Source organism: Odocoileus virginianus, chromosome 22, assembly GCF_023699985.2.
Source record: "Odocoileus virginianus isolate 20LAN1187 ecotype Illinois chromosome 22, Ovbor_1.2, whole genome shotgun sequence".
Taxonomy (NCBI): domain Eukaryota; kingdom Metazoa; phylum Chordata; class Mammalia; order Artiodactyla; family Cervidae; genus Odocoileus; species Odocoileus virginianus.
Genome location: NC_069695.1, coordinates 4232296 through 4247491, shown reverse-complemented (window position 1 = coordinate 4247491; position 15196 = coordinate 4232296). Strand labels below are relative to the sequence as shown.

The 15196-nt window shown below is 35.7% G+C and overlaps 1 protein-coding gene across 3 annotated transcripts in view; it reads left to right on the top strand.

Moving 5' to 3' along the window:
• The window catches only part of WDR7 (WD repeat domain 7), a 341751-nt gene that overhangs the window by 106508 nt on the left and 220047 nt on the right, over nucleotides 1–15196 (top strand). For 2 of the 3 annotated variants that reach the window (XM_070452477.1, XM_070452479.1), the window contains exons 16-18: nucleotides 157–245; nucleotides 12221–12319; nucleotides 14470–14588. In XM_070452477.1, coding sequence (XP_070308578.1) covers nucleotides 157–245; nucleotides 12221–12319; nucleotides 14470–14588 — 307 coding nt within the window. The remainder of the gene's footprint in view (nucleotides 1–156; nucleotides 246–12220; nucleotides 12320–14469; nucleotides 14589–15196) is intronic. The other variant, XM_070452478.1, reaches the window with a different exon arrangement.

Here is a 15196-nt window from a genome sequence, read left to right as displayed (position 1 = left end):
AAACCCTATCTTTTTGGTACAGCAAATTGAAAAGGTTCTGTATGTGTTTCTGTTGCAATTCATTTGGAACTAGGAAGCTTAATATTTTAAATGGCTCTGGAATTATGAAACTGTGAATGTGTATATATACATGTATTTTCTTCTTCTTTTTTAAAGGCCACCTAGACCAAGCACCCCAGACCTTTCCAAGGCAAGGGGTTCCCCTCCAACTACCAGTCATATTGTGCAAGGACAGATTAAGCAAGGTAAAATTAAATCTAATATAAGTAATTGACATGACATTTCAGCTCTAGAAACTGAAGAGGCATAGCTAATATATAATCATAACATTTTGTTTGTCTCAGATTGTTAAAGAAAGAAAAGTTGTTATATTCCAGATGTAAATATGGATAATTAAGATGTCAGTTAAGAATAAATCAGATTTATTTAGAAACTGATGAATGAGCATGTTTCACATGATTTTATTGTACTGTCTTTGGCCTAATTTTTATGCATTAGGGCCACCTTAACTCGACAACGCTCGTGCCTTAATTGTGTGTATCTTGAGTCTGGAAGTTATACACCTATTTTTTAACTACATTTAGAAATGTTTACGTTCATATTTCCCTACTATAGCTATTCTCCTGTCATTTGCTGGTAGTTCATGCATTATAATCCACAGTGGAAATTCTTCCTTTTTTTTTTACTTAATCATTATATACTTTAACTTTTGTCTGTAGCTTTATTTTTCATTATGGGTTAGAAGAAAGATTGAGTTTTTCTTTCTTTATTTTCTTTTATATTCATTTTAAGACTCACAAGTGAGCTAATCAAAGTTGGTAGGTAGAAGGAAGAAATCAGTTCTGCTTAGAGAAATTTCCTTTAGGTTAACGGTTAATGCCTTCTCTCACAGGATATGGTAGAAGTGAAGAAGTGAGCAACAGATGGGACCGGGAAGTTTCTGCTTGTAATGGTGACTTTGTAGGATTTTTTTTTTAAAGGTTTTAGAGAGTCAGTGATGGTTCTGTAACTTAGATGAACAGGCCTCCAACTTCACATTTGCAATTTTCCTGTTTCCTAGAAAAAGGCCTCTTACCTCTTAGCCGATTGTTTGCACTTGCTTTAATGACCTGAAATGGTGTGTTTGGGTTTTAGTTTTGGGCACCACGTGTTGGCTTCTCATCATGGAACTCCCTCAACTCTCAACTCTCTTTGCTACTGCAACCCATTATTTCCAGCCCCACGTGGTCACCCCTCTTATTTCGCTTTCCTCTCATCAAACCTTTGTAATCATTTTATGATAGTTTATATTGTTACATACGAGTTTTAATTAGGCAACTTTCTATACTTGTGTGTGGGCAAAATGCACACAGAAAAGTGCCCAAGACGTAAATATGCAGCTCAGTGAGTTTTACAAACCAGGCACCCTTGTAACGACATCCTTGGACAAGAAGCAACGTTGCCAGCGCTCCCGAGGCCACCGCCACGCTCCTCCCAGTCAGTATACCTTCCTCTTCCAGAGGTAGCTACTGTCTTGATTTGCAGCAGAATTACTTGCTTGCATTCCATTATGGTTATACAACCTAAGTTCAAATCCCTAAACACCAGGTTTAGTTTTGCCTGTGTTTTGAATTTTATATGAATTCAGTCATCATGGAGTATGTATTCTTTTGTGTTTGGCTACTTTTGTGAGATTTATCAGTGTTGTTGCATGTGACTGTACTTTGTTTATTTTCGTTGTTTTATTGCTGGATAGTATACTGATGAATGAAATGAACACAACTCTGATCCATTTTTTTGGTCAGTAGACATTTGGATCATATCCAGTGTTTTGTTTTGATAAATAATTCTGCTATGAACATTCCTGTATTTGAACCTTAGTAAGTTTTTCTGTTGCATATGTAACTAGAAGTGGAATTTCTGCATATATTTATCTTCAGCTTTAATTGTAGATTATGCTAACATCTTTTCCTTTGAAAGACAAATATACATCCATCAAACTAGCTGAGGGGGAAAAGATGGAAAATATTGTGTCAGGTCGGGTATGAATCAATGAAATGAGACCCCTCATTGGTTGGTGAGATGTCCTAGCCAGTGCTTAATATATTCCATGTTTTTCACTTAGCCATTTTGGTATGGCTAGTATATCTAATATATCACTATTTTTCATTCCTGGTTACTGTTTTTGTGTATTTTAAGAAATTGCCCTGATATTCCTACTCTCATATGAGGATATTCTTCTCTGTTTTCTTTTAGAAACTTTCTTACTTTACCATTCTCGTTTAGATCTACAATCTGCCTAGACTTTAATTTTGTGTATTATATGAAGCAAGGGGTCCTATTTCGATTTTACTTCCATTATGATCCCAAACTTGTACAGCATGCTTTATTAAAGACATGATTCTTTTCCCACTGCTTTCCCTCATCTTTGTCATAAATAAAGTGTGCTTATATATGTGGTTTGTTTCTGAGCTGTTTGAGCACATTGATATGTTTGTGTATCTTTGTGCCTTAATTACAGTGGCTCTGTAGTAAGACGATATTTGATAGGTCGTCTTCCTTCCTGTTCTTAAAGAATATCTTGGATGTTCTTGTCCCTTTGAATGTCAGTATAAACATTAGAACCTTTTTATTGTTGTCACAAAGACCTATTTTAACTTCAGTTTTATTGACTTTCTAGATCACTTTATAGGAGAATTCTTATCTTAATGGGATTCATTCCTTTAATCCATCAACTCGATACATCTCTACATTTATTTAGGTTTTATTTAGCTATTATAACTCTTGAATATAGTTTTCTGTATAGAGGTCTTATATTTCTTTTGTTAGATTTATCCCTAGGTATTAGATTTTAAAAATATTCTTGTAACTGATAATAAATTTCTTCATTTTCTGTCCTGCTGATATAGAAATGCAGTTGATTTTTGTATATTGACCATGTATCAAAGCATCTTGCAAAATTCAACCTATTAAGGTAGTACATTTCTGTAGGTTCTTTTGATCACATGGAAAATCATATGGAACGACTTCTTTATTCCCAGTATCAAAGGGAGAACTTTTAAGCTTTCATAATTATGATACTTCCTATATGCTTTTATAGATAGCTTAAGAAATTAGCTCTACTATTCCTTTGCTAAGTATTTATCATCAGTGTATGTTGGGTTCTTTATTATTATTATTATTATTATTATTAATTTACTTATTTTTGGATGTGTTGATCTTCACTGCGGCATGAAGACTTTTCTCTGCTGGTGGCGTGATGAGGGGGCTGCCCTGAAGTTGCGGTCCATGGGCTTCTCATTGCAGTGGCTTCTCTTGTTGTGGAGCGTGAGCTGTAGGCGTACGGGCATCAGCAGTTGTGGAATGTGGGCTGAGTAGTTTCGGCTCCCAGGCTCTAGAGCACAGGCTCAGTAGTTGTGGTGTGCAGGCTTAGTTGCTCCATGGCATGTGGGATCCTCCTGGACCAGGGATTGAACCAGAGTCCATTGCATCGCAGGCAGATTCTTCACCACTGAGTCACCAGGGATGCCCTGGTTATTATTAACTGTAAAAACTTTTTAAAAATTGATGATTATTTCATGATTTTTCAGCCCTTATTCCTTTAGAATGTATGCCAAAAATCATGTCATCTGTAATAAAGACAATTTTATTTGTTTTTAATTGGTTTGCATTTTATTTTTCTTACTTTATTGCATGGGTTAGCATAAAGATGTTGAAGCAGAACTGACATCCTGGCTTTATTCCCAATCTTAGGGATAAAACATTCAGCCTTTTACTATTAGGTATGATGTTAGCTGTAAGTTTTTCTTAGTTGAGCTGAATAGTTCCCTCCCATTCCTAGTTTGCAGAGACTTTAAAATTATGAATGAATGTTAGATTTTGTCACATGATTTTTCTGCATTTGTTGAAATTATCAAATGAATTTTCTCTTTTATTTTCTTACTAAGTACAAGAACATTGACTTCTGAGTTTTTAAAAAACCTTGCAATCCTGGGGAAGGTCACACTTGGTCGTGATGATTTATGCTTTTTATAGATTATCAGATATAATTTGCTAAAATTTTGTTAAGAGTTTTTATGGTAATGGTCATGAGGGATTTGGGGTCTAGAGTTTTCATTTCAATAATCATTTCTTCAGTTTTGGTAACAGGATAGTGCTGATCTCACAGAATGACATAGGATATTACCCTCTTTGCTTTGATACTTTTGTTTGGTGGGGGATGGGCATGTATAAAATTGATTTTTTTTTTTTAACTTCTTTGATTTATTTTACCAGTGAAACTATGTAGGCAGGGACTTTTCTTCATGGAAAGATTCTTAACTACAAATTTAAATGCTTAGAGCTATTTAGGATTTTTTTTTAAATTCATCTTGGGTGAACTTTGATCATTGTTGTTGTTGTTCAATCACTAAGTCGTGTCCGACTCTTTGCTACCCCATGAACTGGAGCACACCAGGCTTCCTTGTCCTTCATCATCTCCTGGAGCTTACTCAGATTCATGTCCAGTGAGTTGGCTCTAGATATCAGGTGGTCAAAGTATTGGAGCTTCAGTTTCAGCAGCACTCCTTCCAGTGAATATTCAAGATTGATTTGCTTTAGGATTGACTGGTTTCAACTCCTTGCTATCTCAAGAGTCTTCTCCAGTACCACAATTTGAAAGCATCAGTTCTTCAGCACTTAGCCTTCTTTATGGTACAACTCTCACATCCGTACATGCCTAGTGGAAAAACCATAGCTTTGACTATGTGGACTTGGCAGCAAAGTGATGTCTCTACTTTTTAGTAGCCTTCTAGGTTTGTCATAGCTTTTCTTCCAAGGAGTAAGTGTCTTTTAATTTCATGGCTGCAATCACTGTCCACGGTGATTTTGGAGCCCAAACAATAATCTGCCACTATTTCCACTTTTCCTCATCTATTTGCCATCAAGTGATGGGACCAGATGCCACAATCTTAGTTTTTTGAATGTTGAGTTTTAAGCCAGCTTTTTCACCCTCCTCTTTCAACTTTCATCAAGAGGCTCTTTAGTTCCTCTTTACTTTCTGCCATTAGAGTGGTATCATCCGCATATCTGAGATTGTTGATATTTTTCCTGTCAATCTTGATTCCAGCTTATGAGTCATCCAGCCTGGCGTCTTGCATGATGTACTCTGCATATAAATTAAATAAGCAGGGTGACAATATACAGCCTTGACATACTCCTTTCCTAGTTTTGAACCATCCGTTGTTCTTTGGTTCTAACTGTAGGAAGTTTGTGTCAAATTTATTGGCCAAAAGTTATTTAACATTCTGTTATATTCCTTTCAATGTCATATCTGTAGGATTTGAAATGGCATCCTCTATTATTCATAATTTGTGTTTTTTCTCTTTTTCTCCCTGTTTAGTCTGTCTAGTAACTTAGCAGTTTTATAGTTCTTAATCAGCTTTTGGTTTTTCAATTTTTATTGTTTTTCTGTTTTTTATTTCATTTGTTTTTGCTTTGCTTGCTATTATTATTTCATTTCTTTTGCTTTAAATTTGCTTGTAATTTTTAGTTTAAGTAGAGCCTGAAGTTATTGATACAAAACTTTTCTTCTTTTCTAATATAGGCAGTCGGCTCTACTAATTTACCCCTAAGTACAACTTTAGATGTGTCGCACACATTTTGGTATGTTTTCCTTTTAACTTTTCTCTTTTTTTTTTTTTACTTTTACCCGTGGTTAATTTATTGTTAAATTTATGAACATTTGGGAACTTTCCAAAGATCTTCCTGCTCTTGATTTCTAATTTATGGTCAGATAACTTACTTGTATGGTTTGAATTCTTTGACTATTAAGGCTTGTTTTATGGCCCTAATTGTGGTCTCTCTTGGTCAGTGTGCTGCGTGCACTTCAGAATACTGTGTGTTCTGCTCTGCTGGGTGGAGTGTTTCATAAAAATGTCAGTTCATGTTGTTTGAGAGTGTTCAAGTTGAGCATACATTAGCTGACTTTTCTGTCTACTTGACTCTATTCTTCAGATAAGGTATTGAAGTCTGTGGCAGTTGTGGATTTGTTTATTCCTCCTTGCATTTCTATCAGGTTTTGCTTGATATATTTTGAAGCTCTTGTTATCAGGTGCATAAGCCTTTCAAATTGTTAATTCCTTTGATTAATGATCATTTTATATACTTCTCCACATTGTGGTATTGAATTTACTCATCTGGATAGTCTGAGGGTTTTAAAGTTGGAATGCTTTCATGTTGCTCCTCTAAGAAAAGTCTTGAGTTTTGAGAGAAGAACTTAAGTTTTGTGAAGAAGATACTAAAAATTGTCTTCTTTACAGCATTTACTTAAGATGATTGATTTAGAAATTTCCATTTGGAATAGCACAGATGGTTGTCTAATAAGGTAAATGGAGGTTAACAATCTGTACTGAGAGTTATATTGCAAAATACTTTAGGATGGCATTATAAAACTCACTTTTTATTTGAATATTGAAATGTAATATTTTTTTAGTATGTATTTGTTAGGCACTTTTTTCCCCCAAACCACTCTTATTTGGTGTATAGAGAGATTAGTCTGGTGTATATTGTCTTGAATAGTTTATGTCCCCCTGGAAGATGACCCACAAACATAAATAATCAATATAGATTACGAAGTGGTGGTAGAGATGAAGGGCTCCGACTCTGTGACTGCTCTCCAGAGTTTTATAGAGTCGCATCGCTCTGCTCTGACTCCTTTTACTGTGGCTTTCTTTAAACATTTTTCCTCTTTCCTTATGTTTTTCTTCCCCTGACTCCTCCTGTAGCCGCACTGACTCACATTCTATTTTCAAGTTGGATTGCAAACAGGAATATGCTTCTTTTTGATAAACTGTTACTTTATGTTGCTTAATACCTGTTCAGCTCCAAAATAATCTTTATGGAATAAGGACTTTAGCTGGGAATTTGGGTCTGAGAATAAAGATGATGCAGAGTTTTGCTAACCTAAATTCTCTTAAACATTATCAGGGTATGTCATAGACAAATAATTTCTTCCCCAAAAGTTTATTTTGTCTGGCAGTTTGCTTGTTAATTCAGTGTTTTCCAATAATTAACATTTACTGACAGTCATGTACTTTTTGATATAGTATTTATTAGATACTTGATTTTGCAGTTTATAAAACATCTCACTTGAGAAAGGGATCAGCGATGTCAAACAACTAAACTTTTGTTCACCTTCCTGAATCTGCCCGTGGCTTTGGGCTTTTCTGTGTTCTGACACGTTGTACCTCTCTTTATCAGCTCAGTAATCTCATGACAAAAGTCTCTGGTCTGTGTCTCTAGTGCTTATCTTGATTGTGACCCTTCCTTTATGTTGGTAGTTATATCTCTACTCAGGGGTAGGTGTAGAGGGAAGTCTAGGCAGCTTAAAGATTTAAAGTTACGCTCAGACTTCCCTGGTTGCTCAGTGGTAAAAGAATCTACCTTGCAATTCAGGGATCAACCTGGGGTTAATCTCTGGTGGGGTTGATCCCAAGGTGGGGTTGATCCCTGGTCCAGAAAGATTCCAGATAAGCCCGCATGCTGCAACTAAGACCTGATGCAGCCAAATAAACTAAAAAACGAAAAAAACCAAAAACGAAAAACAGATTTAAAGTTATGGTACATTGTTTGCAATTTTATTTTTCAGAAGTGTATTCAATTTAGGTTTTCTAAACTTAGAACAGGTAGTTGTTGTTTAGTTATAAGCAATAGTTACTCACCATCCTTTTCCAGGATCTACAGCAAAAACCTTGGAGTAAATATTATGTACTAGGCTAATGAACTGACCTGTGAAACCCTTAAAACTTGGTGTTTAAACATATGTACCTTTAAAAAAAAATGTTACAACTACAGTGTAATTGCAGAAGCTCTTAACTTGGGTCTGCTTTGGAAGCTCAGAGTTCAGGGACATCTTTTTCTTTTTTGTTCACTGATTTATCTATCACAAGTGTTTCACACAGTGGCTGGTACATAGAAAGAGTTCAGTGAATATTTGTTGAATGAATGAATCTGTAGATACCTACTCCTTATGCTTCTAGAGTCAATGTGTCAATCACTGGGACCTGAGGCTATACGGGCTGACACAGGATCCCCACCTTCAAGGAGTTTACATGTGGTGGAAGAGATCAGAGGAGTGCAGTTCATGGTTTTAGTTGACTGCTTATTTGCTTTTGCTCCAGACTCAAACTTCTCTGAGAGCAACATCTTGGCCTAATCTTTATAAGTTTTTATAAGCTTAGCTCAGTACCTGGCATGGGGTAGGCATTGATTATGTTAACCAAATGAAAGAAAATTTTAATAGCCTTCATATGTCTAATTCAAGTTAGTGTTTATGTTATAATTTTATCTTTCACTATAATGAACGCTCTCTGCTTGGTTTCTGTCTTGCTCATTTATTTATTTTGGATGTTAGTAATGAAGGAGACCTTTTACAGAAGGTTGTTTTGTTTTGTTTTTGACTCTGGTTGAAGTTGTAGGCCAACGTAAAAGTACCCCTCCACGTGAACTTACTCCCATTCTGATGTAATCCAGTGGTGATCTAGAGGCTAAGCAGTGTCGCTGTATGTTTCAAACATTACCAACACTTTTGTATTTTGCCTTGACGCGTGTCTGTCTGAGCCCCGTCTTGGGTTGGTTACTCATCCCCATTAGCTGGGTCCTTCTCCTTTCTGCTGCCTGCAGCTTTGTGTTCCCTTGGTGCCTTCGGCTATTTGCGCTCTAGTACAGTGTTTTAAGGATATCCTTTTTTTCCTTATGATGTTTGATTAGTGATTTATCCTAATGCTTCATGTTGATTTAGAAGATGACGAGAACTGTCTACAGAAGAGAAAAGTGTAGACGTAACAGAAGTTTGTAAGCAGGCAGGTGTCGCTCTGAGACCTCTGTGTTAGACGGCATGCCCAGGTGGAAGGGCTGTGTGTTAAGTGCATGGTCGACTCTGTTTCCTCATTTCTGACTTTCCAGGTTTTCTCCTGGCTTCCCACGTGGCTCAGTGGTAAATGTGGGCTCAGTCCCCGGGCCAGGAAGGTCCCCTGGAGGAGGAAATGGCAACCCACTCCAGTAGTCGGGCCTGGGAAATCCCGTGGACGGAGGAGCCTGGTGGGCTCCAGTCCGTGGGGTCGCGAGAGATCTGGACACGACTTAGTGACTAAGCAACAACAGCAGTGTTTTCTTCGTTCCCTCTCACAGCTTCATGCTTCTCAGGCAGCACTGCTTCAGATAAAGTGACTTACTGTTAAATAATGTTATTTGTATTTTTAGTGTGTAGCTTTGAAAACTTTCTTTTTTAGTATTGCCTTTGGTTTTCTGCACCTTCTAGGTTTTCATTTTCCCTTCTGAAACGTGTATTGAGAGGGCTATTTATGTTCATCTGCTGGGAGGATCGGAGAAGGCAGTGGCGACCCACTCCAGTGCTCTTGCCTGGAAAATCCCAGGGACAGAGGAGCCTGGTGGGCTGCCGTCTGTGGGGTCGCACAGAGTCGGACACGACAGAAGTGACTTAGCAGCAGCAGCAGTTGGGAGGATAATGAGGTTTAGAGCAATATGTAGAGAGCACTTGCTGCCAAAAGTAGGTTCTCTTTCTTTCCTGTATAGATTTTTAATATCACAATGGCAGTTGGGAAAAATGGAGCTTAGATTTAGATTTCAAACAAAGACTAAAGTGGACCTGTTCAGAAACAGAAACCGTGGCTATTGTCATAGGGAGTACTTCTGTACACGCCATTTAAAGGGCAAGCCCAGTGTATATGTGCCCATCCATGTTGTCACACGTTTATCTTCATCTGTCTTCTCATGTGAGAGTAAGCGTTTGTGAAGAGGCTCTTAGCTGCAACATTACTTAACTTTCCCAGGTAAAAAAAGAGAACTTGTGTCAGTTCTGTCGCCGTTTTGACGCTGTGCTGTGATTTTTTCTCTTCTATTTTACTGATCCTTAATAAGAGAAGCAAACTGACATGGCAGCTTTTCCAGGAAATTAATTGCTTGCTTATGTTTTATGGTGCAAATTTTTGATATTCAGTGTTGCACATAACTTATTCAGGTTTATTATATGTCATAAAGTCTTGAGCTTTTTATTGTGGTAGTGGTATTTATTTCTTCTAATTTCTGTTGCTGGTTTTTCTATATGTGGACAGTTTTAAAAGCCCTAATAGAGTTTAATTTCAATATTCTCAATGAATTATGAAAACAGTTCTAGATTCTGTAGTTTCAATTACGAGGTAGTCTGAATAGAGTATTTTTTGATGGTGATTCAGAGATTTTTAAAGCATAGTAAATCTGATTCGTTGATTTCTGTTACAGTTGTTTTTTTTTTAATTTTTAGTGTCCACAGAATTTATTAAAGGAAAGTGTAAATGGCTTTCTCTATATGCAGTATCATTTAAACAAGACTCCAAAATTATTATACTCTGAGCACTTGTTTATTTCTCTCATTAAAAGTAAAGTTATATGCATTGAACATTATTCTGCTAAGACATATTCTAGCAGTTTTGCCAGTAGCATTTCTAGTTTCCTTTAGACTTGTGATTTAGGGAAAACGTTCTAGTTTGATCCCACTTCTTATTTGACCTAGCTAGGGGAATGATCACTGAGTCCTCAACTTTGGTTTCTTTGTATTGAATTTTCTCACCTTCCCATTCCAGTGTCCTTTGAGAATTAATGATAAAGTCAGATGAAGTTAATACAGCCTTTTCAGGGATAACAATTATTTCTCCTTTATTTAAAGTGAAATTATTGAAAAGCCTCACCTATTGGAAACCACCAGACGAACTTGCTCAACAATTTTGGTGGCATGAAAGCTAACACCTATAAATTACTCCTTGCCGCCAAAGACTTACCAGCTTTTTGCATGGGGAAGTGAATAATTTGTAGTCCATAATTACTGAATTTGTAATTGCTTTTAAAAATGAAAAACTATTCAATAGAATATATGGAAATATTGGGGATTTCCTTCCAAGCTTAAAATGGAATTCTTAGATTTTATTGCAGGTGGATTCTTGACCAGATGAGCCACAGGGAACCCCTGTGAAATATACAGTTGAGAGTAATTTTAATCCTTTCATAAGCATAAATGATAAGATACTTGGAATTTCATAAGGAACAGAAAAAAGATCTATTATAATAAAAAAATAATAATTTCCCAGATAAAACTTTCATGTATGCAACAGGGACTTCCTGGGGCTTACAGAGTTGGATTTTCGGTTTTTTATTTCTGCTCATATACTTCTCTGATTCTCCTGTTTACCTCACACGTGCCTGACTGACATTATGATGCATTCGTGTGGAAATTATGAAAAGTTGTTTTCATGCAGCTGTCCTGTAGTTACAAAAGAACGTCACTGCATGAAAAGCAAACATAGCATTGAGCAGACAATGTTTAATCTGTTCTGGAGCCCAAACCTATTGCTGCTCAATGACAGAAGAAAGGAGAGGGATTAATTTGAAGATGCTTGTGCATGACATATGGTAATTTCTCCATAGGAAGGAAGTGTCAAATGGTGACCTCAAAATCTTAACATTGACCTCCAGTTGTAGAATGTGTGTGCCATACGGTCCTTTTGCTTTTCATGTGTTAATTTAAGCTGAACCTTTTCCTGGTAACGTAACTTTTCTGGGGTGGATAGCGGTTGTTTCATCTATTCTATAAAGATTATAACATTTTAGAATAAAAAGCATTCATATCATATTTTTTAAACTCTGAAGAGTTAGGCATATTTAACTTAAAGTTGCTATAGTTTACAAGTTGGTATCATTTAAATTGAGTTTTTATAAATTGAGTGTAGAAAATTGAAATGATCTCATTGAATGTTGGTTTGAGAGATTAAAAAATAGTTTAGACATAGCTTTAGAAAATAAATTATTAGAAAAAATATAATTGACAATCTGTAGACCAAAATAAACTTTTCATTCTGTGATACATTTTAAAAATTGAATTACATTTTTGACAATTCTTAATATGTCTGTCGTCATTTTCTCACTGTAGCCTTAGTTATTTTAGAACTGTTTTTTATATTAGGTGACACATCATTCAACTATAAATACCTTTTGGTTTGAATTATACTGTGATTGCTATCCAATAAAATATATCATTTTACTGCCATGATCCTTAATAATCATACCTTTCTGATAAAACATCATTTTTCAGTTCCACATTTATTATATTTTGCCCACTTTGTTTTTCATTCTTCACTAATACTGAGCTTTTTTCCAGAAACTGCTGTATCTCAATTCTCTCCTCTTTATTTCTTCTGTTTTCCTCTGCAAGTGGCTGCACCTGTCGTTTCCGCTCGGTCTGAGGCTGATCAGTCTGGCTCTGACCCTGCTTCCACTCCTGCTTTACATACCTGTTTCTTAGTAAATGAAGGTATTCTCCTCAACTTTCTAACAACTTTCTTCCAATTCTGTGCTTTACTCTGGTATGACATGTCCTTTTTACCGAATTTATACACTCATCTGCTTTGTTACATATGAGATCCTAAGTTTCCATTTTCTAACTTGATTTGCTAATGCCAGTAAGGGTCGGTTACAGAAAGGTAATGTGATTCCTGGCTGGTGGAAGCTGTGTTTCCTGTAATCTAGAATGCTGTTAAAGAAGTGCAAAGATGCTAATCTTTGATATGAAGTTAGGCATGAAAAAGGGGGTTGGTTTTCATGATGGTGTTGGCCATGTGGTTTCTGGTGTTAGAGCTAATTATTTTATTTGACTTGAATCATTACTCAGTGCCAGACAGACTTTGTTCTCTGTTCACAGCATGTGTCCTGGTTAGAGGGGAAAGAAAGTATTTTTGGAGCTCTGAAAATGTGAATGGAATCCACAAATATTTATTCCCCAAGAGCCATCTAGGATTATTTATACTAATTGGAAGCTTGGTGGAATTTGTGAGCTCTGAGTTATATCCTCTCTCTTCATTCTGGGCTCAATCTTCACCAGTTTGTATGATATAAAAATGAGTAAATTTACCGAATCTCATATGTAACCCAGGATGATTCTGACTCTTCAGTAAAAGCAATAATACTAGTCTATTCAAATGGAAAGAATGTAGTATCTACAAGGTACAGAATCCATGTTCTAAGTACCGTTTCTTAGGGAAAAAAACATGGAAACTTAAAAGTAGAACTCTTTTATATTCTTTTTGTTTCCACATCATAGACCTGTACTAAGGTTGTATGTTAAGACTGGATTTTAGCAACAATAATTAGGGTCATATTTGTTAAGCTATTATAAAAGGTAGAAACTTCTTAATTCAAAAATAAGCTATTGACTTTGGACCATGGTGAGACTCATCTTCATATTAAAGTTTAGTTCATAAATATACTTCATACCTTTATGAGATATTAAAACTTAGAAGTTTAGGTAGTAATTTGTTTATATATATACATGTGTATGCATATGTGTGTATATATATTCCTCTGTTGAAAATAAATTATAATCTAAAATGTATGTGTTTATCACCTTAATTAATACAATTGTATATTTTCAGTTGTTGAGAATTTCCTTACTGAAAGGATTAATGTTTGCATAGGTTCCTTGCCACCACCACCCCAACCCCGTCTCTCTCTTTCTTACGTTTTTTACCCTCTTTTTAGCAATCCCAATAATCATTTTGAATTTTATGGTTTTTGTTGTTGCAGTTTAAGAATACTATAGCTTAGATTATTTCAAAATGCTGATTTGCTAAAATTTTGTATTTACAGGTAACTCTCCTTGTAATGTGGGCACCTTTAAAATAGGGTGGAAATGATTTGAGAATGTCTGGCTACTAATACTCTTAAATACTGTAGTGGTTTCCATTGTTTCTTGTGTTTATATTAATATCATCAATTTCCATATTATAGAATAGAATTTTAGAAAAAATGACTTTTATTCCCATAGGTTAGAGTTGATGATACTTAAAATATTATAAATTTTAGATTAAGTATTTATCTTGGAGGATATAGGAATTCATTTCTTCCTCTCAAAATTGGTGTTACTTATTTCAGTTACCACTGTGGCTAAACTTCTGATTCATTTCGTAAGAAAAGGGATCAATAAGTACCTTAATTAAAGACCTTCTAACAGAGAAGAGAAGAGATCTCTGTTGCCTGATATGATGGTCGCACCAGATGGCCAGGCCTTAAGTGACATGAACCTATCTGTGGCTATCTGTGTGAATGCCCTTTAACTGTCCATAGGTTCAGATCTAGAGCTCTAGCTCAGCTCTAAACCTGAACATAATGTCTTATTTTAAAGGGGCTGTTTACAAACATGTTTTTCTTGTGGAATTTGTATATACTTATTGTGGAAATTTATTTTTGTTTTAAAACTTTGAGAGTTCTTAGAGCCGAAATTAGAGATGATATATGTTTAAAGGTGAGATGCATTTGTTATGTCTTTGCACAAACTAATAATAAATTGAAATCATAACATAATTGAGCAGATCTGCCCTTTTTGGTTTAGGTTTGGTATACTTGCATATAGAAAAATATTTGAATTAGGAAATATGAAAGTGTTTGTAATTGATTACATTTTAACAGGATGGAGTCAGTTGGCCGCCATGCATTGTGTTATGCTGCCAGACTTGCTGGGATTGGACAAGTTTAGGCCCCCGCTTCTAGAGATGCTGGCTCGGAGATGGCAAGATCGATGCTTGGAGGTAATGTTGCGGTGTTATGGATAGAAAATGAAAACATTAAAAAGGCACTGGGCAAGTATAAATTTGGAGCAAAAATGTTATGTTTATCTAACTTCTTATCACCTGTTTGTTATGTGATAGAAAATATGGATCCAGTGATTCTAAAAAGTAATGTTTCAGCTTGCATATTTGTTTCCTTTTTTTAATCCAGTGAATATTTGATAAAACTTTTATATGCTTATGGAACAATTTTTTAAGTATTGATTTCTATACAGATCATACACACATATGCACACAGACATACTACATATAATCCACCTCTCCACAAATCGCAGTTTCAGGTATTAATAGTATCACATCCGTCAAATTCTAAGTGAATAACCACAGTCCAGTGGAAGGTCCTGTGTTATAAGAGAAGGGGAAGGTCTCTGGAATTAGAAGAGACCTGGGTTTAAATATCAGTTCTGCCAATTATTAACTTTATGACCCTGGGCGATTTACTTAACCTATTTGAAGCTCATTTGTAAAGTAGGGATAATAATCTATTCCTCACGGGATTGCTGTCAGGATCAAATAAGATAATGCAAGTAGAATAGTAAGGACAGAGCCTGACACATGGGTAGGACTCA